The sequence below is a fragment of the Neoarius graeffei genome, chromosome 2, assembly GCF_027579695.1.
Source record: "Neoarius graeffei isolate fNeoGra1 chromosome 2, fNeoGra1.pri, whole genome shotgun sequence".
NCBI classification, from domain to species: domain Eukaryota; kingdom Metazoa; phylum Chordata; class Actinopteri; order Siluriformes; family Ariidae; genus Neoarius; species Neoarius graeffei.
The window spans coordinates 61,989,799-62,014,264 of NC_083570.1; the positions used below are offsets into that span (position 1 = coordinate 61,989,799).

The following is a 24,466-nucleotide window of genomic DNA, read 5'->3' on the forward strand; positions in this document are numbered from 1 at the left end:
ACTGAGTGTCTGAGCAAAGAAGAGCCTGAACGTTGCAATCTCCCTATTGGCTGTTTGTAAAAATGTATCAGTTGTTGCCCTTCCCACGGGAATCATCGCGGACTCGAGAGACGAGACCTGACGAGTTAGTTCGTTGGTAGCAGAACAAAATGTCTGGACACAAATCGGGTTTTCAGAAAAGGAAAGAAAATAAACGGAGGGTTGAAAATACAAAAAAGGAGGCAGAAAATGCAAAACGAGTTTTAAGGTAGGACAAATGGTTACTTTTCTGAGGCAGCCCGCCATGGCTGCCTGCAGGCTTATTTATTATAGCCCATTTAGTTCAAATAGTTGATATAAAATGTTTATAGTTATGTGATGGTTGTCCTGATTTAGACTGGTGTTTGTTTGTTTTTTGGGGGGGGGGGGGGGGTTTGCGCGATGTTGCACCCGGGTCCAGATTAGGGCAGAACCGGCCCTGGCTACATTTCAGGTGTAGTTTGTTTTATGTATGTATGTACTTGCATAGATGTGTACTTGGTCTTCCAATATGGTGCCTAACAAAATCTCGCGGCGCGGTGACGTCATGCGGTAGCCCTCTATAGGGCCTGACTAGCCTTTGGTAACACACTAAACGAATTCTATTTCATTTTTGGCACTTTTTCTGTTTGTGTAGATGGGAAGACATACTGAGAATCCAAATCGCCAACATTTGAAATAATAATTGTTTTGAATTATTTCTTGTCTTATTTAATGAAGGTTGTAATAGAATTAGCCTACATTTGGCTTAAGCTGGATGAGACAGAGACATAATTTTATAGCCATTTGTTAAACAGCTGACAGGGAACGTAATTAACTGTTCCGGGAACGAAATTTTTTTGTTCTAACCGGTTCGGGAACGTCTATTTAATGGTGGAACCCAAAACCGGAAACGTTAAAATTCCGTTTCTGTTCGGAACGAACCAATAGGAAAAAAATTCTGGTTCAAAGCCCTGATTGTAATCATCTTTAAGTCGTATTTTATCAACATTTTCTTATTTCATTACCTTGGCTCATTATTTGGTTTAAGTCAAACACTGCATACTACACTGCGTACAGTACAATTCGTTTAATATGTGCAAAACAAAAAATACGAAATACAGGTGTGAAAAATAGAAACCATTTTAGTTTGAAACATACCAAAATACAAATGTAAAACATAGCAAAATACAAAACTTAGTGACCGCTGGCATCACTGGTGCTTGGCTGTGGGTTGTCTACGTCATCAGCTGTTGCAGCACTCGGGCTGGCGGGAGGATTTGCTCGTTTCATAAACCAGGAGCTGGGGCGGAAACTGTATGACGGAGTGCGTGAGGGAGCGCGAGAGAGACTGCAAGTGTGCCTGGAGCTGGGGCGGAAACTGTTGTACGCTCAGCTGGGAAACACTTGCCAGTCATAACCAGACGGTCGTAAAGTCGCTCGGTCTTAAGTCGACGACTATATATACACACACACACACACACACACACACACACACACACACACACACACACGTGTGTGTGTGTGACCCAGCGGCCAGCGAGGGCCTTTCTTTGTGGAGTTTGCATGTTCTCCCCGTGTCTGCGTGGGTTTCCTCTGGGTGCTCCGGTTTCCCCCACAGTCCAAAGACATGCAGTTAGGTTGACGTGGGGTGGCCTTGGGCTGAGGTGCCCTTGAGCGAGGTACCTGACCCCTGACTGCTCCCCGGGCGCTCTGGTGTGGCTGCCCACTGCTCTGAGTGTGTGTGTGTTCACTGCTTCAGATGGGTTAAATGCAGAGGATGAATTTCACTGTGCTTGAAGTGTGCATGTGACGAAAAAAGTTTTTAAAAAAAAAAGTACATGCACGAACCCTCCAGCTCTGCTGATCAACTTATGTTTAAATAAGTTATTCATTCATTATGAGTTGGAAAATTATCCATCCATTGAGTTCCCCGACATCTCAGACTACCTGGTGCTGCAGCCATTGTTCTACATGGACACACAGATGAAAACCTGAAAGAGCATGGAGGAGAACAACTTTTTATATGTGGCTGGGTTAAAGATCTGGGGATCAGGACACTACAAGACAAATCCTGTATCATTTTTGCCCGGGTAAATAGGAGTTTCTGGGCTTTTTGTATGCACGTTTGAGAAGGTTGCTAGGATGCTACAAGTTTTAGTATCGGGTGTAAACAAACCACAGCTGCTCGATTCTCAATCCTCCCTGCTCTTCTCTTCCAGCAGGCATCACAGATCCATATCACTTACCCACAAACGTATTTATTTATTCTGCCCACTGCGTGCTCTACGTGCATGCACGTGCGGGTTAAATGTGACAAAATAAAGGCTTGTTCTTCTTAATTTACCCACAAATGTATTTATTCCACTTAAAGTATATGGCAAACCAGCTACCAGATTTGGGACCCTACAACATCCTGAACTATTTAGTATTTGGCTTCAAACTTGAAAAAGACATTTTGCAGCCCACTAGATGGCACTTAGTGGGCCGTGGCCCAGTGGTTGAGAAACACTGCACTACACTATTCGGTGGTTCATATGCTATAATATTCTATTCAGGTTGATTTTGTGCCTTTGCAAATGTTTTGCTCATACACTCATTAGGAGCTCTGCTTTTAGGCACTGCCTAAATATCTATATTATATGGATTAAAAATGTTATTTAGCAAAGAAAAGCAATCCTTGATATGGTGAATCTTTCTGTAAGTTGTGTGTAAAATCAGTGAACACCTTACAGTGCAACCTAGACACATCAGTGATGTAACCTGGGGTCATGATATGTTTTGGATCTTTCATCATCATACGCCCTCACCCAGGCAACCCAGCCAGGGGTGATCAGTCCCCAACTTGTAGCTTGTGTGTTCCACGGCTCGTTCCTTTTGAGCCACAGCCAGCTTGATGCCTTCTATGTAGCATCAGTGATGTTCCTGATGGCTCTCTTGCTGTGCAGTCCCCTAATCCCCACCAGCCTGAGGGCTCTGCAGAGCGGCTGGCCAGCAAATCCTCAGCAGCCAACCTTGATGGGGTAGCCACGGGTCTTCCATCCCCTGCTTTGGCATTTCCCTGCAAGCTCCTCATACTTGGCCCTCTTCCTTTCAAATGCCTCTCCCATTTGATCTTCCCAGGGCACAGTCAGTTCCAGCAGGACCACCTGCCTTGATGGTTCTGACACAAGAACCATGCCAGGCGTAAGCGTGGTCACAGCTATAGTGTCTGGGAATTTGAGCTGTCTCCCCAGGTCAACCTTCAACTGCCAGTCCCGGGCTGCTGCCAGAAGCCCCCCCTGTCAGGTTCGTACGCTGTTGCGACTTCTCTCCAGCCTTAACAAAAGCAATGGAGCGCTTTGCTGGTTGTTGCTGCCTACCGAGAGAGATCCCTGTGCTGATGGCCTCTACGATAACCCTCAGCACCTGGTCATGATGCCATGGATAACGCCCCTCTCCCAGAGCTTTTGGGCAACAACTTAGGATGGGTTCCAGGAATCCTCTTTCCTGGCACAGCAGGCATGTGGGGGTTTCTACCAGGCCCAAGGAGAATAGGTTGGTTGGGCTAGGAAAGACATCGCTGACTTTCTCGACAAGGAATTTGATCTGGTAGGGCTCAGCTAATATTATTTAACATTTTTGGAAGGAGTTCACAGTGTTTGTAACAGTCAGAGATAATTGCTGCAGTATAAGAAAAACAAACCATTTCAGGATATGCTGTAATATTAAGCTGACCCTTAAAAAGACTGAATGAATACATCTTCCTTTCTCCACCATTGCTTACTGTTAAACAAAAATTACTTAAGGGCTATAAATCCATGCTTTTGGGTAGGAAAGATTCGTCAAAGACAAAAAGCAATATTTTCACCAAGTCTACCATCAGACAGGTAATAAAATTTGTAAAGTCTGTAGCACTGAATTTACATTAAAGGAACAGTCCACCGTACTTCCATAATGAAATATGCTCTTATCTGAATTGAGACGAGCTGCTCCATACCTCTCCGAGCTTTGCGCAACCTCCCAGTCAGTCAGACGCAGTCAGACGCGCTGTCACTCCTGTTAGCAATGTCGCTAGGCTCAGTATGGCCAATGGTATTTTTTGGGGCTGTAGTTAGATGCGACCAAACTCTTCCGTGTTTTTCCTGTTTACATAGGTTTATATGACCAGTGATATGAAACAAGTTCAGTTACACAAATTGAAACGTAGCGATTTTCTATGCTATGGAAAGTCCGCACTATAATGACAGGCGTACTAACACCTTCTGCGCGCTTCGACAGTGCATTGATACGGAGCTCAGATATCAATGCGCTGCCGAAGCGCGCAGAAGGTGTTAGTACGCCTGTCATTATCGCCTCTGTATACTTATGTCCAAAACAGTCTTTCAGGAATTAGGAGAAGTTGTATCAGTCTTACGCAGAGATATCACACTTTATTAAATGCATTTACTGTTTGTAGAGTGAGCTAACGAAGCTGAACCAGGAGCATCGCCAGTTGAAAGAGAGACTGAAGGAAGAGGAGAGACAGATGGAGGAGCTCCGAAAGAGCAAAAGGGGCCTGGAGCAGGAGAAGAGGAAGCAGGACAGAAACTTTGAGGCATTACAGGAAGAGGTAAGAATAGTTAGAAGTGTAAAATAAATACTATTTAAAAATATTATCTTGAATTTTGTTGCATTTACAAATCCATTAAATTTCTCTCTTTCCTTGTTTCTGTCTCCCTCTCTGACTGTAGATAAAGAAAATGCTGGTGGGTTCAGAGGTAGAGACTCAGAAACTGCAGGATCAGGTGGATGAAGTCCGAGAACAGAGCTCAAAGGAGCTCAGTACGCTCCGCATCCAGCTGCACAACACGCAAACCGAGCTGGAGAAACACTCACGCACCTCACAGGAATGTCAGAAAGAGGTGCTGAAAAGATGGAGACACACTTACACATATAGCATAGACTGTATATAGAGACAGAAAGACCACAGACTGACAACAAAGCAGCAATGTATCAGAATGACATATTACTTAGTGTTGTACTCTGTGTGTGTGTGTGTGTGTGTGTGTGTGTGTGTGTGTGGGCAGTTGTCTAGACTGGAGGCCGAGTTGGCTCAACGTGAGGCAGAGTTGGAGAAGGCGAAGCAAAGGTGTAAACAGCTGGAGATGAGAGTGCAGGAGCTTCAGGAGTGCAACAAAACTGCACAGGATGACCGGGACCGACAAGTGAAAATAATGGAGGTACACACACACGAAAACCACATCCCCCTACAGCAGCAGTTCCCAAACTTTTTTGGCCGCGCACCCCCTTCTATACTCCAACCAGGCTGACGCACCCCCAGTCCCCCAGTTTCAAAAAACACACGCTTTCTCATAAAGGCAGCATCTTTAATCGTGCTAAAATAATAACAAACATCGTTTGCAACACCTGCAGGAAACCACAAAAGTGAAAAAAAAAAAACCCCACACACCAAAGCTTTCTTACAAAAGCCTAGGTCACAACCGGACGTACAATTTTTTAGCCATGCAATTTTTGGTGTTTCCCAAATCGCTGCGTTTTGTTTTTGTTTTTTTTGTTCATGGAGAAAGATGCGCATTGGCCGTAAGTTTGTCTTGCAACCTGGAAAAAAAACGTAAGCGCCCGTAGAGTTTGTTTGACATGACAAAGAACCTCTGCGGCCGGTCTGCAGCTCGAAAATCAGCACGTCATACGCGCGCCCTCCGTGCGTTTCTTGCGCGTAGACCGGCCGTAAGAGCACGTACGGCCGATTGTGACCGAGGCTAAAGGCAGCACGTCGTGCTCGAATGAGAACATCGAATCACATTAACATATTATGCGCTCTCATATTTGAATTAGATAGAATTTGATTGAAATGTAACAGTTTTAAAACGTTGCAACACGGTAAATGCGCAAATTCATTACAAAGGGAGATCACATCGAGGCATGTAGTCTACCAGCCAGATATGGGGAAAATATATGATTTTCATCCGTGTTTAAAACATTAGCAACACAACCCTGTCATTACAAGGTTATGAAAATGAATTGAGAATGAATTTAATTTGCAAAAAAGGTAACATAACAGTAAAAATAGCAATGATAATTATGAACATATGCATTTTAAAGAGATACAACAATTAAGGAGCATATCAGGAACAGTTAAAGAAGAGGATCCATCTAATTGTGAAGTGCAGCGCTGGCGGCTCAGTCTGCAGCGAGAGAGAGAGAGAGACAGACAGACACACAGACCCACCCACCGTCTGTGTGTCTGTCTGTCTCTCTCTCGCTGCAGACTGAGCCGCCAGCGCTGCACTTCACAATCAGATGGATCCTCTTCTTTATCTGTTCCTGATATGCTCCTTAATTGTTGTATCTCTTTAAAATGCACATGTTCATAATTATCATTGCTATTTTTACTGTTATGTTAACTTTTTTGCAAATTAAATTCATTCTCAATTCATTTTCATAACCTTGTAATGACAGGGTTGTGTTGCTAGTGTTTTAAACACGGATGAAGGCTATATAGGTCCTATTTTCAGTAGCAGTATATATTTTTAGCAAGATCAATGCCATTTGGCCAAATACATACCAATATTAATGCGACGGATGGGCCTGCATCTTGGCACAGAACTTTCCGATGTTTGGGGTAATTGAAGACAGTCTCAGCCTCAAATCTTTCTCAACATCTCCCAGTCTCCTCCTTCATCCCTGATTTGTGGTGGCGCATTTAGTTTTGCCGATTTCAACCAGTTGAGCATCGCGAATGAATGAATGAATGAATGAATGAATGAAGCCACAAACTACTGCAGAACCATTACAGCGTAGAAGAAGAGTTAAAAATCGCCATTACATTTTTTATCTTGCGCACCCCCTGGGGGGTGCGCGCACCACACTTTGGGAAACCCTGCCCTACAGGTTGCCTGAAAGCTCAGTGAAGAGTTTGAGAATTATGAAAATCATATGCTATGGCCTTCACAGGCTCCAGATCTGAACCAGCTGAACACCTGTTGAGGGAAAGTCTTTTGTAAGAACAGTGTTCATCCCTCTAGTACAGTTCAAGAGATGTGGAGAATCTATGAACGGCATATTAAAGCTCCTCTGGTGGGCTAAAACCTTACTAAGGCACCTTATGTTGGAAGTCAGATGCAACCATCCACACATATATTCAAGTGTAACTTCATTCCCAGCTGAGCCTAACTCCACCCACTGAATAATTTTTCAAAATGCTAAGAAGTGATCAATGGTTGGGGGAACAGGGGAGAGTTTCAGGGAGGGGCTGAGGAAGGGGTGATGAGCCTCGATCAGCATACAGTGGTGCTTGAAAAAGTTTGTGAACCCTTTGGAATTTTCTACATTTCTGCATAAATATGACCTAAAACATCAGATTTTCACACAAGTCCTAAAAGTAGGTAAAGAGAACCCAGTTAGACAAATGAGACAAAAATATTATACTTGGTCATTTATTTATTGAGGAAAATGATCCAATATTACATATCTGTGAGTGGCAAAAGTATATGAACCCTTGCTTTCAGTATCTGGTGTGACCCCCTTGCGCAGCAATAACTGCAACTAAATGTTTCCGGTAACTGTTGATCAGTCCTGCACACCAGCTTGGAGGAATTTTAGCCCGTTCCTCCGTACAGAACAGTGTCAACTCTGGGATGTTGGTGGGTTTCCTCACATGAACTGCTCGCTTCAGGTCCTTTTGATTGGATTAAGGTCAGGACTTTGACTTGACCATTCCAAAACATTAACTTTATTCTTCTTTAACCATCCTTTGGTAGAACGATTTGTGTGCTTAGGGTCGTTGTCTTGCTGCATGACCCACCTTCTCTTGAGATTCAGTTCATGGTCAGATGTCCTGACATTTTCCTTTAGAATTCGCTGGTATAATTCAGAATTCATTGTTCCATCAATGATGGCAAGCTGTCCTGGCCCAGATGCAACAAAACAGGCCCAAACCATGATACTACCACCAACATGTTTCACAGATGGGATAAGGTTCTTATGCTGGAATGCAGTGTTTTCCTTTCTCCAAACATAACGCTTCTCATTTAAATCAAAAAGTTCTATTTTGGTCTCATCCGTCCATCAAACATTTTTTCCAATAGCCTTCTGGCTTGCCCACATGATCTTTCGCAAACTGCAGACGAGCAGCAGTGTTCTTTTTGGAGAGCAGTGGCTTTCTCCTTGCAACCCTGCCATGCACACCATTGTTGTTCAGTGTTCTCCTGATGGTGGACTCATGAACATTAACATTAGCCAATGTGAGAGAGGCCTTCAGTTGCTTAGAAGTTATCCTGGGGTCCTTCGTGACCTCACTGACTATTACCCGCCTTGCTCTTGGAGTGATCTTTGTTGGTCAATCACTCCTGGGGAGGGTAACAATGGTCTTGAATTTCCTCCATTTGTACACAGTCTGTCTGACTGTGGATTGGTGGAGTCCAAACTCTTTAGAGATGGTTTTGTAACCTTTTCCAGCCTGATGAGCATCAACACCACTTTTTCTGAGGTCCTCAGAAATCTCCTTTGTTCGTGCCATGATGCACTTCCACAAACATGTGTTGTGAAGATCAGACTTCGATAGACCCCTGTTCTTTAAATAAAACAGGGTGCCCACTCACACCTGATTGTCATCCCATTAATTGAAAACACCTGACTCTAATTTCACCTTCAAATGAACTGCTCATCCTAAAGGTTCACATACTTTTGCCACTCAGATATGTAATATTGGATCATTTTCCTCAATAAATAAATGACCAAGTATAATATTTTTGTCTCATTTGTTTAACTGGGTTCTCTTTATTTACTTTTAGGATTTGTGTGAAAATCTGATGTTTTAGGTCATGTTTATGCAGAAATATAGAAAATTCTAAAGGGTTCACAAACTTTCAAGCGCCACTGTATATTTGAAATCGAGCATATTTTACAGACTCCTACTCAAGGCCGGGGGCATTAACACACAGTACTGTGCAAAATCTTGGGCACCCTATTTTATTTGTTTTTCACACAAACTGTTATAGATTTCTATTTTATGACTTCTACATTGGCGGCACGGTGGTGTAGTGGTTAGCGCTGTCACCTCACAGCAAGAAGGTCCGGGTTCGAGCCCCGTGGTCGACAAAGGCCTTTATGTTCGGCATTTGCATGTTCTCCCCGTGTCCGCGTGGGTTTCCTCTGGGTGCTCCAGTTACCCCCACAGTCCAAAGACATGCAGGTTAGGTTAACTGGTGACTCTAAATTGAGCGTAGGTGTGAATGAGAGTGTGAATGGTTGTCTGTCTCTATGTGTCAGCCCTGTGATGACCTGGCGACTTGTCCAGGGTGTACCCCGCCTTTCGCCCATAGTCAGCTGGGATAGGCTCCAGCTTGCCTGCAACCCTGTAGAACAGGATAAAGCAGCTAGAGATAATGAGATGAGACTTCTACATTATCAAATCAGTACAAAAACATTTTAGAGTTCCAAATGTTCGTTTTCCAGCACATAATTAAATGTTGCAGAAAAAAGATTGTATCTGAGCAGCATATTGCATAAGAGAGCACTTTTCAGATTAAAAAAAGAAAGCATAATGAAGGCTGCTGGGTTTTGCTGTAAAACTAAGCAGTGAGTGTGACAGTCAAAGTGTCCAGAAGAACTGTGGCTGGTTCTGTAAGATGCTCAGTAAAACCTACAGCTCATTTCCTTATCAAACTGCACTCACTGTACCTGAGACTATTTTTTTGAAAGCAAAGGGTCGTCTCACACCAAATATTGACTGATTCATTTATTATGGCTTACTGCTGTTTATAGTATTTTTTTAAATGTTGAAACATTTCATTTCATTATTAAGCCATTTTTATCCCCCGCTGGTTGAAAGGCCCAAAGGGGGATTATGTTGTTGCAATGTCCATCCATCTGTCCGTCCCGGGAAGGGTACTCACCTTCTGAAATCAACTCCTCTCGCAATTTTTGGAGGAATTTCACAAAACTTGGCAAAAGGCATTGTTATATGTCGATAGTACGCATATTATTTCGTTAAATTTGGTCACATTTTACCAGAGTTGTGGCCCTTGATTAACAGCCTTTTACTTTCACAATTTCATGAAGGTGTGCTTGTCTTCTGACATCAGCTCCTCTCACAGTTTTTGGATGAATTTCTTAAAGCTTGGCAAAAGGCCTTGTTATTTGACAGTAATATGCATATTGTGATTCAATTTCGTTTGTGAAAATTTTCCCAGAGTTTTGACCCTTGATTAAATAACTTGTACTTTGACAGTTTCATGAGGGTGTACATTCTTCTGAAATCAACTCCTCTCACAATTTGCGGAGGAATTTCACCAACTTGGCAAAAGGCTTTGTTATATGACAGTTATACGCATATTGAAATTGTTTAATTGGGACAAATTTTACCAGAGTTATACCCTTGATTATTAACAAACTTGTACGTTGGCAATTTCATCAAGGTGTGCTTGCTTTCTGAAATCAACTTCCCTCAGAACTTCCCTTTCGGCCAGCGGGGGGGATTATGTCGTGTCGATGTCCATCCGTCCTGGGAATGGTGCTCACCTTCTCAAAATCAACTCCTCTCACTATTTTTGGAAGAATTTCATGAAACTTGGCAGGATTCTTTGTTATATGTTGATAATATGCATATTGCAATTTTGTTCAATTCAGTCGCATTTTACCAGAGTTATGGCATAGTTGCCAGCAGGGAATATTGTGCTCTCAGAGCACTATTGTTGGTCAAAAGCATTTCTTTACATGTGCCTAAGATTTTTGCAGAATACTCTCTCTCATATCTATGAATAGAGAAGTACCATACCTTCAACTCTACATTGGCTGTGCAAGATTCAGGATGATTTTAACCAGTAGATGCCATTTTGAGCCATAAAAATGGGTTCGAAATTTATAAAAATTGTAATGTTCCCCATATTTACACCAGCATTGATTCGTTTCATCACAGTACAGTCATATAATTTAGTTTATAGCTAAAAAAAAAAACACATTTAAGTATGCAGTTTAATGTATTTCTTATTTTTGTGTATGTGTACATTTGTGCAGGTGCGAGTAGTTCAGCTGCAGGAGGCCCTGACTGAGGAGTGCAGCAATGGTGACACAATGGTGCAGAGAATAGAGAAAGTCAAGGAGCAGGTCTGTAGTTCACAGTTGACACAATATTACACATCACACAAACCTCACTGATTATTGCATCACACCTATCTAGTGATAGCAAGTGTGGCAAAGAAGCATTAATATCCTGACCTGCTGGCAAAAATCCACATTTCAATATTGAATTTCACCTTGTAAATGCTACATTTTAATTAGCTGTCTGCTTAGCATGCACTCTTTAAAAAAACTGTTAAAAAAAAGGTTTATTTTATGCATTAAAGTGCATATCATGGGTAAATTCAGGAGCAAGATCAATGTAATTCTCCTATTTTATATTAAACTTGTCAAATATCTGTAACATTCTGCATTCTCTGCAATTTTTTTTTAACCTTGCACAGTACCAGAAAAATTCAGTTGAAATCAAGCCATTTTAGGCGAATTGGTCCGCCTCTGAAAAAACTTGGCATTTGAATTTCCCGGCAAACATTGATTTTCGTGACATCACGTGTGGGACGCCTCCCTCTGAATCCTATGTCAGCGTTGGTTTGTTTATGAGAAAACAACCTGGTGATTTTCTGCAAATTTCTTCAATGTTATCGCGTATTTATTAAAATGGTTAACAGATGTATCGTAGGAGGGTGTAGCAACACCAATCTTGATGGGATTAGTACTCATCGTTTCCCAAAACACCGGACAACGAGAGAGAAATGGGAGCGCTTGGTCTACACAGGCTGTGCACTGAAACCGTGCAAAGCTCGCGCAGCCTGCTGGCGCTTCCGCAGATAACGTCACGAATCTGGCTCCAGACTCCCTTGGGATTTTTCCAGATGTGTTTTGTTATTTTATTTTTTTCTGCTGTAGACAGATGGCCTTGTGCAAAATTAGCCTTCTGGATGAGTGTGTAAAGGGACCTACTTTCATATTTAAAAAAAAAAAACCACGAAATTGGTCCAGAATATGCACTTTAATGTACTGACTAACATTTAATGTTGAAACTGACCATGAGTTGAATTTTAATTACAAAGAAGGTAATGATCTAAGTGACAGTGTGTGGAAGTAACCATAGCAATCATGTAGGAGTCAGGGACTCGAAAGTCAGCATTCAAGGAAGTTATCAAGCTTTCTATTTCATAGAATTCAGTTATGAGGAAACAAAATATACATAAAATTGTAATTAGTTTTAATGCTGCTATGAAACCATGATATGAGCGGGAATGGCACTTGGCAGTGGAAGCAGCTGTCCTCTTTGTTGTGGTATTCTTTATCTCTGCCTCTCATATTGGGACACTGTTGCAGTTTCCTTGTACACATTGTGCAGGCCTATCCATGCATGTCCACACAGAGCTGCTAACCAGAAGCCACTGCACAAAAGGCTCGTTGAGCCACAGCCGCTCTCACCAAATCTTGACAACATTTAATGTGCAAGAGAGTGTTTGCTTTAATTTCAAGTCAGACTATCTGCCTAAAATCAGCAAATAAGTTTGGAAGTGCTGGTTTTTAAGCTAACACACACTCACTGGCTCACATATCACTGGATATATTGATACAACATTAAAACATACAGGTGGATGTCTATTTGTTTTGTTCATGTTTCTGCTCCATTTTCTCTTTCTCTCTGGTCTGATTCTATCTGTTGACCTGATTTAGGTCCTATTTAATAAAGAATAGCGCTTTTTTTGCCAAATCAACAACTGAACTTTCAGTATAAACATTGAGCTGGATAAATAGAAGGATGTCTAGATGGTCAAAGTGTGAGCACTTACGGATGTATGTGCAGGGGAGAGCAGGGTAGCAAACTTGTAATGAAGCCAAATCACAAAACTAGAAGCGTGGTCAAAAGGCAGGCAAGGGTCGGTTGATCAGCAAGCAGGGCAATACAGATGAGACAAGAAGCATAGACACAGAGATAGCGAGGGTCAGAATAACTAGAGTCAGGCAGAGATAGAAAGGCTTGGTATGGATGGGAAACCACAGAACAATACTTCGCAATGAGGGTGTGTGTGAGTGAGGCTTAAGTAGTGTGGCTGATGAATTGTGACTGAGCGACAGCTGAGTTCAATAAGCTGGTGACAGGGGGCGCTGTGCTTCTTGGGCATTGTAGTTCTGAGTAGCCATGTTTGTAGTTTGGCTAGTGCTGTCACTCTCAATACCTTTACTGACACATACATTGTATGTTTTTTGTATAATGGACATAATATTTTTAAGAGTTTTCCCCTTTAACTCTTTTGCTTTTTTGTGTGTTCTACAAATTATGCTTGATGGTTCATTGTTAGAAAGAACCTTACTGAATACTTGCTGACACAGGGGTGTGTGTGTGTGTGTGTGTGTGTGTGTGTGTGTGTGTGTGTGTGTGTGTGTGTGTGTGTGTGTGTGCGCTCCTTACAGGTCGAGCAGGTGAGAGCCGAATTGCTGCAGGAGCGAGCAGTTAGGCAGGATCTGGAGTGTGACAAGATCAGTTTGGAGAGACAGGTAAAGATTTTAAAGAGACAAATATCTAAATATTGTTCATACCAATATAGTAATAAACTCCACATAGTCAAAAGCAAAATATCAGATTTATATAAAAAATTCATCTCTGCTTTTAGGGATATATCTCTAGTTCTCTTCATTCTATCCCTGCTTTATCACTTAATCACACTTTAATCACACAATGGCATCTTGATGTCCTGGTGTCCTTGATGTAGATCCTGGTCATGTGGTTCAGTGAAGCAATGTCTCTTTCAGTCATCCATGTACAAGAGGTGGCTGGTGGTGTCTCTGCAAGTCTCTGTATCATTAACACGGTTGGAAAGACTGGGAAATGACATAGTTAAGTAAAAGTAGAGACAATTTAAAAATGTGCTCAAGTATTAAACAGTAAATGTTTAATTGCTGAAATTAATATTTTCAGATTTTCATGTGAAAAATAACTTCCATTAGCTAGAATTTCACTCACTGTCTAGCTGATTATATTAGCTACTGGAACTGATGCTCGTCAAACTTGGCTTTAGCAAAAACAAGCTAACAGTAAATTAGTGAAACTTACCTCAACATGTTTTTAAATTAGAAGGCATTAATGCCTTGGAGGCAAATGAGACACATTCGCTTACTCTAGCCTTTAGAAACATTTCACTTATGAGGGTACTTCAAAAAGTTCTTGGCCTCACCCGGAAACAAGGGGTGTAACTTGCATTTTGGGGCATAACTGTATACTATAAAGCCTTATATGACTGTCCACAAAAACTGAAATGAAAGAAGCAATCAAAAAAGAATAGAGAGGAAAGCTTCAAGCTGGTGTGCTGTTGCTCCAGGACAATGCGCCCATCCACACAGCACAGGTGGCAGTGGCAGAAGCAGTCAAATGTGGCTTTGAACTGTTGCCCCATGCACCTACCTCACCCGACCTGGCACCATCTGACTTCTGTCTGTTCCCCAAACTGAAATCCCACTTGCATGGTCGCCATTTTCAGCGTGATCATGAAGTCATCCATGCTGTAGAGGAGTATCTGGAGGCTCAAGATGTGCCCTTCTTCCGTGAAGGGATAGGAAAGCTTTAACACCTGTGGACCAGGTACGTTGACGTTAAAGAAGACTCATCTCATCTCATTATCTGTAGCCGCTTTATCCTGTTCTACAGGGTCGCAGGCAAGCTGGAGCCTATCCCAGCTGACTATGGGCGAAAGGCGGAGTACACCCTGGACAAGTCGCCAGGTCATCACAGGGCTGACACATAGACACAGACAACCATTCACACTCACATTCACATCTACGGTCAATTTAGAGTCACCAGTTAACCTAACCTGCATGTCTTTGGACTGTGGGGGAAACCGGAGCACCCGGAGGAAACCCACGCGGACACGGGGAGAACATGCAAACTCCACACAGAAAGGCCCTCACCGGCCACGGGGCTCAAACCCAGACCTTCTTGCTGTGAGGCGACAGCACTAAACACTACACCACCATGCCGCCCCGTTAAAGAAGACTATGTAGAAAAATAATGCAAGAGCAATCCGTTTCCTGTGACATTTTCTAGGTGGGGCTGAGAACTTTTTGAAGTACCTTTGTAGGGCCAGTGGTGCAAAACTGAAATGTAAATAAAACACACAAGAGCCCATTCCGGTGATATATAACGTACAGACATGGGCTGGATGAGAGAAGAAGTGTGTTAGTAATGGAGGCAGTTGGACAGATGTAAGTGCAAGAAGAATTTATTTAGAAGCATGCAAACTCTGTACAACCATAAGGCAAAAGCAGGGTCATGAAACAGGCAAGGGTCATACGAGGTGCAAGCAGAACAATGAAGGCAAAGGCGAAAGGCAGAATCCAAATACAGAAAGCAGAGTCGAGAATCAGAGTAGTTACATGGAATAAAAGGCTGGACGACGTGAGACACTGGGTACAACGTGAATACTTTGTGAAGTCGGTGTGCTTGCGGAGTCCTTGTAAGCACGGGCTGTGATTGCGTTCTCATCAGGAACAGTTGCATAGTCCTTGTGGCACGCGCTGTACGTTCAGAATGCAAATGCGCATGGACGTGACAAAGCATTCTTCTAGATTTTTAGGTATTTTTACTCCTTATATTTTCATTTTGAAGATCTGAATAAAAGTGTAAGTAATTAATTGTTTGTTTTTTTTCTTGGAAATGTAATTAAGTTACAATTATTCAGTTTCAGTAAGACTTAAGTAAAGTAAAAAATATTATTTTGTGTATCGTAATAGGGAATAGTTTTGTTTTAGCAAAATAATTTCTTGTTAAACAATTTTTCTGCAAACACTGTTCTTAAAATAATCAACACCAAAAACAAATAATAGTACTTAAGCCTCTGCAGAATGATCTTGAATGATTTCGCCACAGGTTTCAAATACGGTTTGAACCCACTGCCACTGCAAAACACTGAGCTTGTGTTCTTATGTTGGTTGGGATGAATGTTTTTGGCTATAAATAGGCAAATGTGACCCTTTTTGGTAGCCTAGTAAACTAGACCCACCCGCCTAGCGGCTAAAAATATTTTTGCCTAGCGAGTGGGTCTAGCCTCACACCATATAAACAAAAACACCCCGGGCATCAAATCGTGCCCGCCAATCACAACGCAAGGTTTTTGTTTGGATTCTTTGGGCGGGCTTTTGCAGGAGTGACGACAAGGCTGCGCGACGCTGGAGAAAGCGCAACAGGAAAGATGGCTACCGCTAGTGAACCGCGCACGTTTGACTCCGCTTTGGAATCAGTTTTAGAAGAATTAGACTTGGAGTTTTTGTTGAAACATGAGCAGGAAGAGGCTCTCCGCTCATTCCTTTTCAAGAAGGACGTTTTCGCTGTTTTGCCGACCGGCTATGGCAAAAGTCTGATCTACCAGCTGGCTCTGCTGGTAGCCAAAAGGATGGGGCTAGTTTGTGCAGTACGAAGAATTAATAAACAGCTTTGAAACATTACTTTTTGATTGTTTCTTATTTTCCCGTTATTTTAAATTTAAGGGAAATTATTTCACCAAACACCACTAAATAAAAACTCTCAAAAACAGTTTAAGCAAACCCTTGAAAAAAATAAGAGTGTATGTTAAGTATGTGGTACAGACTCCACCTTGTGGTCATTATCTCCAAACTTCTTAATATCTAGAACCTGTTTATTAATTAATACGCATTTTGAAAAATTATTTATTTCAAGGTCTCCCCCACTGCGCGCTCTGACTACGTCACAGTCACTGTTGCGCTGATTGGTCAGAGCGTTGACCTATACGCACAGAGACAGTTTGAAAGACAGCGGTTTGTTCCTCCTACACCCGTCGGAAATGTCTACGGATCGAGGCCAGACTAAATATTCACATTTAGTCTGGCTTGCCAGGCTACCTTTTTGGTGGAGGAATCAAGTTTTGGGCACCAATCAATTTAGTTTTAGGCTAAAAAATAATGCTGCTGTTTGTTTAGGGATGTTCTCTAACAAACTGTGAGGCCTTCCAGGGTCAGGTGTATTTATATTGGGGCCATCTGTCACTTTAATTACATACAGATGGATTCCATTTAACTACTTTTATGACTTCTGAGGGTTGCAGCAGAATTAATTTAGAGATTTCACACTACATATTTATGCAATCACAATTTTTATCCCCCTCTGGCTGAAAGGCTCGAAGGGGGATTATGTCGTGGCGATGTCCGTCCATCCATCCATCCATCCCGGGAAGGGTGCTCATTTTCTGAAATGAATTCCTCTCACAATTTTTGGAGGAATTTCATGAAACTTGGCAGGATTCTTTGTTATAAGTCAGTAATACACATAATACACATCCACAGTAATACACATGGTCACATTTTACCAGTTATGGCCATTGATTAACAAAATTATAATTTGACAATTTCATGAGAGTGTGTTTTCCTTCTGAAATCAACTCCTCTCACAATTTGTGGAGAAATTTCACCAAACTTTGCAAAAGGCATTGTTATATGATAGTGTTGAAATTTTGTTTAATTTGGGCAGATTTTACCAGAGTTATGCCTGTGATTATTAACAAACTTGTACTTTGGCAATTTCATCAAGGTGTGCTTGCTTTCTGAAATCAACTTCCCTCACAATTTTTATCCCTCACTGGCTGAAAGGCCCAAAGGAGGATTATGTCGTGGTGATGTCCGTCTGTCCGTCCGTCCCAGGAAGGGTACTCACCTTCTGAAATCAACTCCTCTCACAACTTTTGGAGGAATTTTACGAACCTTGACAGGATTCTTTGTTATATGTCTGTAATACGCATATTGCAATTTCGTTCAGTTCAGTTGCATTTTACCAGACTTATGGCATAGTTGCCAGCAGGGGATATTGTGCTCTCAGAGTACTCTTGTTTATATTTTTGAAAGATTTTTTTTTAAATAATTTTGCAAATTATATTGATTTTTTTCCCCAACACTTCAGTATTATGGGCTATTTTGTGCTTTCATGACATAAATATGGAAATATTCAAGGGGTGAATACTTATGCAATGGTCTATATTTGAAGTAATCTCTAAGAGTGACAATACATTGACCACATTTGTGGTAGAAAACGGTTTTCTTTTCCAAACATAGGTTTTTATTTTAATCTCATATCATGAGAACAACATAATACATGTATATAATTCTATGTGTTTTGTTTTATAATAAAATGATGTAATGAAAATATTTCCTAATACATCAATAATGTTCATTTAATACAAAAATCGTGGTTAGTGTTAGTGTGTATTGTATGATACAATATCGTTTTATTCACATCTAGAACAAGGACCTGAAGAGTCGATTGTCACATTTAGAAGTGTCTCAGAAGTCGAGTCAGGAAGGACTTGTTACCAAACTAGAGCTGCGAATTCAGGAGCTGGAGGACAGGCTTCATGAACAGGCGAGGTAGGGGATCATAAACTAACAGCTACATGATACAAACACTTAATACAAAAGGCTTACATCTCATTTGTTCTCAATATTTTTTTTTCACTTATTTTTTTTTCTACACAATTGTAATCCTTTGCATGTAAAATTGCAAGTGAGACAATTACTGTATATTTATGTGGACGATCTTGAAAGAAATAGATAGAGATCAGGCTGTTTTAGTCTGGTTTTCTGGATTTCAGATTTCAAAGGAGAATATCAATTCCTGAACCAACTGGATCATTCTTACTGTGAGACGTTTGATGTTGCACTCTCTTCAAGCATTCTTGTTCTTTCTTTTGTGGGCAGAGACAATAACACTCTGGAGCAGGCAAACCGTAAGCTGGAAAGGAAGATGAAGGAGATAACGATGCAGGTGAATGATGAGCAGCTCTCACTACAGAACCAGATGGATCAGGTGAGAGCCAGGGACCTTACTACTTGGAGCAAAGTGGGTTTATTTTCTTAAATCATATTTTTAAATGATTCTGTCTTCACTGCCAGATATTGGTTTAAAATTCTTGCATGATCTGCTTCACATGTGCAAAAAAAAAAAAAAAAGACACTCTTTTAGAGATGCTGTCAAATAATTAACAAAAACCCCAGACAATGGCATAGTAATTTGTAGCCGGGAGCCAAAGGCCCCACAATTGGCCAGTTGGCACTGCTTTTTGGGTGATGGGGTGCCATAATCTCTCTCCCCTGTCAATCACAGCAACACTAGCAGATCATGAGCGCATGTATGCAGAAGTGGGTAGATAGCGCTTTCCTCCTAATGTGTTATATTGCTCTGTGACGCAGCATGAGCATCAGTTCAGAAAGATACTACTGGCTGGCTCCATGTGTTTCAGAGGAAGCATGTGATAGCCTCAAAATTTGCTAGCCCTGATATGATCGTAGTGAGCTGGCTGGTAGGTGGGAATTGGCAGGTGAGCCAACTATCAAGAGAAAAATGTGAAACAAAAATAACAAAAGGGATGGCATGTTTTCAGTTGATTGAAATAGAAAATGTGCTATACATTCCTAGGAGGAGAATCGATTAGCAGTGTATATGCCAATCCTCATTAAAAAAATGGCCTGCTCCCTTTACACTGCTGTTGCAGTTAACTCTGAGACTGAAGGTACTGAAGAGGCAGCTGGATGAATCAGAGGAAGAAATAGAGAGGCTCGAGAACAGCAAGAAGAAACTTCAAAGGGAACTGGATGAACAGCAGGAGATCAACGAGCAGCTTCATAGCCAAATCTCAGCCCTGAAAACTGATCTCAGGTCACATATCAACTCCATGCAATGCACACTGCTGTCATATTTGCATAAGTGGTGTAAAGTAATGTAGAAGATTAACTGTTTTGCCAGTTTGTAGCATTTTAATGATCTGTCTGTTTCCATTTTGTAGACGTAAAACGAAACCGGTTCTGAAGAGTTTAAATGAAGATGAGGATGATGAACAGTGGAATCTGAGTACAAAGTGAAGACACAAAAGAACTGAATTATTACTACTCAATAATATTAGATATAATGCAATGTTATTGTTATTCATGTTTCTGTTCATTTTTCATTTAACAATTACGTATGCTTTATTATCCCCCGCTGGCCGAAAGGCCCGAAGAGGGATTATGTCATGGCAATGTCCATCCGTCCGTTCATCCGTCCCAGGAAGTGTACTCACCTTCTGAAATTGACTCCTCTCACAATTTTTGGAGGAATTTCACGAAACTTGACAGGATTCTTTGTTATATGTCAGAAATACGCATATTGCAATTTTGTTCAATTCAGTTGCATTTTACCAGAGTTATGGCCTTATGGCATAGATATAGTTGCCAGCGGGTGATATTGTGCTCTCAGAGCACTCTTGTTTAAAGTAGGAATGCATTACACTTATAACTGCCCCTAACCAGAATGTTTTCAGATGATCTGCTGCCCCCTTCTGGTAATCTAAAGATTTTTTGGGGGCTTTTTTTCACCTCTATTGGATAGGACAGTGTAGAGACAGGACAGGAAATGAGTGGGAGAGAGAGACGGGGAGGGATCGGGAAATGACCTCAAGTCGGAATCAAACCCGGGTCCCCGGATTTATGGTATGGCGCCTTAGCCACCTGAGCCACGACGCCCCACCCCCTTCTGGTAATCTAAAGAGCATTGCCTCATCATATAAACTTGATTTGATTCCATTTTAGTAATGATATATATTTCATAACAAGTTGTATCTGTCTGTGCTGGCCCATGTAGATATTTATGGCCTAATTGTGAAAAATAAATATGACAAATGTGTTTAAATAAAGGCAATTTTGCACAAAAGTGTTGCTTTCAGGAAAATCTCTCTCTCTCTCACACACACACACACACACCCTAAAAGGCTATGTCTAGCCAGCCTTGTAACTTTTTTATTTGTTGTGTTCGAGTTAAATAACTAGTGTAAGTTTTATTGAAACCCAAACATATGGCTGTGCAATAACACTTATTGAACTCATTATGGTTGCCTTTGAATGCCATAATATTTGTCTGAGAACAACAAAACATTTGTTAAGTGTTTGGATGCAGTTCCATTGGTCTACTATTCAATAGGATGAAATGAGGCAGCTCTTACAGATCGATGGTTTATGCTCAGACTGCTAGGACCAGGCCATGCTCTGTGTGTGTGTGTGTGTGTGGGGGGGTAATTTTGCTCAGCATAGACTAAGTCAGACAGTGCATGTTGATTAACCAGAGAGCAACTGATAAGTGATCACATGAGAACCATGAACCATCACTGCACTCTTAAACATGACATTTTTAAAGAGTTCTTGGCGGAGTTCCTTGGGACATTTGTGCTGGTGGTGAGTACTTGAAAATATCAACTACTTATAATTAATAGAAATGAACTGAATATAATGGAGTACATGGTTAGCTTATTGGAGTGCATCCTAACAACTAGGGGGATGCAGTTCTGGTCTTGTATATTTAGAGTCAGGCACAGGTGAGTGAAACACCTGTTTCAACAAATCCAAAATGAATGAGCAGAAAAGGAAATTCACCAAGCTGTAGGATGAAACTGATAGGATGAAATGTCTTCTTATATCTATTGGTATGCTAGTTTGATGATGCGCATCTTGATCAGCATTGTCCATCATCTGTGTGCATGCTGGAATGTCTCTGTGTCAGTTGTTTGGCTGTGGCTCTGTAGCTCAGACAGTCCTAAGCAGAAATACACTGGGTGAGCCACTCACTATCCACCTCGGCTTCACCACCGGACTCATGATGGGTGTCTATATCGCTGGCGGGGTTTCAGGTAGATACATTAACAATTACTTATTCCAGTAATTGTTATTAAATTTCTGTCTATAAATTTAAGGAGGAACCTTAAGTATTTTGAGGTTCTATTATCACAGTGTGTGTGTGTGTGTGTGTGTGTGTGTGTGTGTGTGTGTGTTGGCCTTTGTGGGTATCTATTTAATGTGCACTCTCCTGAAATTTCTTATTAATATTAATAATAATAAATCAATAAATGCAGCTGTCTATTTACTAGGAAACCCGTATAACTTAGATACACATTGTGTATAAACAATCTTAAATGTTTTAATGTTGTAGCATTGACCTTCTGTGTGTGTGTGTGTGTGTGTGTGTGTGTGTGTGTGTGTGTGTGAGTGAGAGAGAGAGAACATCTTTCTATTAAAAACATGAAGCACTGTATGGTTATATTATAATATAGAATTAACAGCTGCTCCTCAACTTTAAGTTTCCAAAAATAAATGTTATTCTTTAGATTCCACAATTATTTTTTAAAATGCATTACTATATGCTATGGATCTTTTCTTCTTATATATCATTTCAGTTCATTTCTCTGAATGGATAATTAATTCATTAGGCCTATAGACAAACCTTTTTCTGTTTTTGTGAAGTTTACAAGGTCAAATGTGTCCTCAGGCGACTCATTCTCAACATTCTGATGGTCACATTGATCTGCACACACTCACTGCATGTGCAATAGATGTGGGCAACAACAGGAACATGGAGCTTCAATAAATATGTCATTCCAGAAATCCAGAAATTTTGTCATTGTCAGTGTGAATATATCCAAAACATAAATGCTACATCAGAAACCACAAACTTCTACACTAGATAGCAAGCCAAAATAGAAAATTATGTGTTTCCAAAACCATATACATGAAATAATATACACAAATTACACACATACCATCAACAAAACCTAGAATAGATACAATCCCAAAGTGGATATTATTCTATCCTATAATTCCATCCAAAAAGAATTTATCAGCTGTATATAAAGTAATCTTGAAGTCTCAGTGGCATGTCCAGGTTTTAGACATGGGGCAAATAATTGCCATATAATGACATCAGATAAGATTAGTTTGATTGGCATGAAATGCATAAGAGTAATAGACCCTCAGAGGTGTGGTGAGAAGGATTATTTCTTTATCAACAGTACATAAGTACTGTAATTATTTTACTTGTATTACAGTTTCTAGATATACAGTACAGAAAGTTTTTATAGGGTATGGATCAAAATGCTGTTGCAGGGATGTGAATTTTAATAGGATGTACTGCATAAAATGTTTTAAAGGTCATAAGGAAGAAAAACAAAGTAACTTTTGTGAATATGTATGAATATGTATTAGTCAATCTCGGCTAACTCTTATTTTGCAAACTTAAATCTAATAGGAATCATGTTAACAAAGCAGATATCTGTAATCATGGACATTATTTATATAATTATTTAGTCTTTTCTATTTGTGCACATCAGGGGGTCATTTGAACCCAGCAGTGTCTCTGGCCATGGTCGTACTGGGTAAACTGAAGATCTGGAAATTTCCAATTTACATCATTGCACAGCTCCTGGGAGCCTTTACTGGAGCTGCTGGAGTTTTTGGACTGTATTATGGTGAGGGGTGTTAGGAAAAAAAAAAAAAAATATATATATATATATATATATATATACACACACACACACAGAGAGAGAGAGAGAGAGAGAGAGAGAGAGAGAGAGAGCTCTTTAGCTATTTCTGTTGAAGGCAAGCTTGTAGAGAAGTAGACACAGTTAAAATATTTAGAGTCAAATCACTATTATATTTATTAAAGGAGCTAGCATTATAAGGTGCAGTATTTACCTATCCACTGACGGCTGAAAAGCAGCCAGTCAATATTACAGCTTACCTGGTAGTACTTGGCTTAAAAAGTACACGATTTATAATCTTTGGTACATAGATTATAGCTAGGATAACATAGGACAAGCATAGCTCCTTGCAAATATACCATGTATAGTATTCTTAGTCTAATTAAACATTAGATCAAATTCTGCACTGAAAAAAAATCTTCAGAAGCTAAATATAAGTGTATATATATATATATATATATATATATATATATATATATATATATGAAACCTATCTCTAGACCTTGTGTATTCATTTCAAGCTTAAAACATTCCTGTTCTATTGGCAGATACTTTTTCAAATGTTATACATTTAATTGTACAACCCCAAATCAGAAAGTTGAGACAGTAAGGAAAATGTTAATTTAAAAACAGAAAGCAGTGATTTCTAAATTTACTTTGACTTGTAGTTCATTGCAGACAGCATGAATCCAAGATATTTCATGTTCTGTCTGGTCAACTTCATTTCATTTGTTAATATACATCCATTCCTGCATTTCAGGCCTGCAACACATTCCAAAAAAAAGTTGGGACGGGACAAGTTAGGGCTAGTAATGAGGTAAAACAACTAGTAAATAATGATGTGATTTGAAACCGATGATATCAACAGGTGATTGTAATCATGATTTGGTACACAATCAGTATCCAGGAAAGTCCTAGTCTTTGAAGACCAAAGATGGGCCAAGGATCTCCAGTTTGTCAATAAATGCACGAGAAAATTATTGAAATGTTTAAAAACAATGTTCCTCAAAGAAAGATAGGAAGGGATTTGGATATTTCACCCTCTATGATGTATAACATCATTAAACGATTCAAGGAATCTGGAGGAATTTCAGTACATAAAGGGCAAGGGCACAAGCCTAAGCTGAACACCTGCGATCTCCGATCCCTCAGATGGCACTGCATCAAGAACCATC

At 40.6% G+C, this 24,466-nt stretch overlaps 2 protein-coding genes across 7 annotated transcripts in view; both read left to right on the plus strand.

Annotated features, from left to right (window-relative positions):
* The window catches only part of LOC132881762 (cingulin-like protein 1), a 42,390-nt gene extending 21,692 nt beyond the window's left edge, over positions 1–20,698 (plus strand). For all 6 annotated transcript variants that reach the window (XM_060914608.1, XM_060914607.1, XM_060914610.1 and 3 more), the window contains exons 11-19: positions 4,436–4,588; positions 4,710–4,880; positions 5,046–5,198; positions 10,996–11,085; positions 13,429–13,512; positions 18,257–18,381; positions 18,712–18,820; positions 19,506–19,669; positions 19,797–20,698. In XM_060914608.1, the coding sequence (XP_060770591.1) occupies positions 4,436–4,588; positions 4,710–4,880; positions 5,046–5,198; positions 10,996–11,085; positions 13,429–13,512; positions 18,257–18,381; positions 18,712–18,820; positions 19,506–19,669; positions 19,797–19,872 (1,125 nt within the window). In that variant the 3' untranslated portion in view covers positions 19,873–20,698. The remainder of the gene's footprint in view (positions 1–4,435; positions 4,589–4,709; positions 4,881–5,045; positions 5,199–10,995; positions 11,086–13,428; positions 13,513–18,256; positions 18,382–18,711; positions 18,821–19,505; positions 19,670–19,796) is intronic.
* Positions 12,137–24,466, plus strand: part of aqp9a (aquaporin 9a) — a 32,227-nt gene continuing 19,897 nt past the window's right edge. Inside the window, exons 1-4 of the mRNA XM_060903058.1 lie at positions 12,137–12,153; positions 21,135–21,216; positions 21,542–21,668; positions 23,142–23,279. Coding sequence (XP_060759041.1) covers positions 21,139–21,216; positions 21,542–21,668; positions 23,142–23,279 — 343 coding nt within the window. The 5' untranslated portion in view covers positions 12,137–12,153; positions 21,135–21,138. The remainder of the gene's footprint in view (positions 12,154–21,134; positions 21,217–21,541; positions 21,669–23,141; positions 23,280–24,466) is intronic.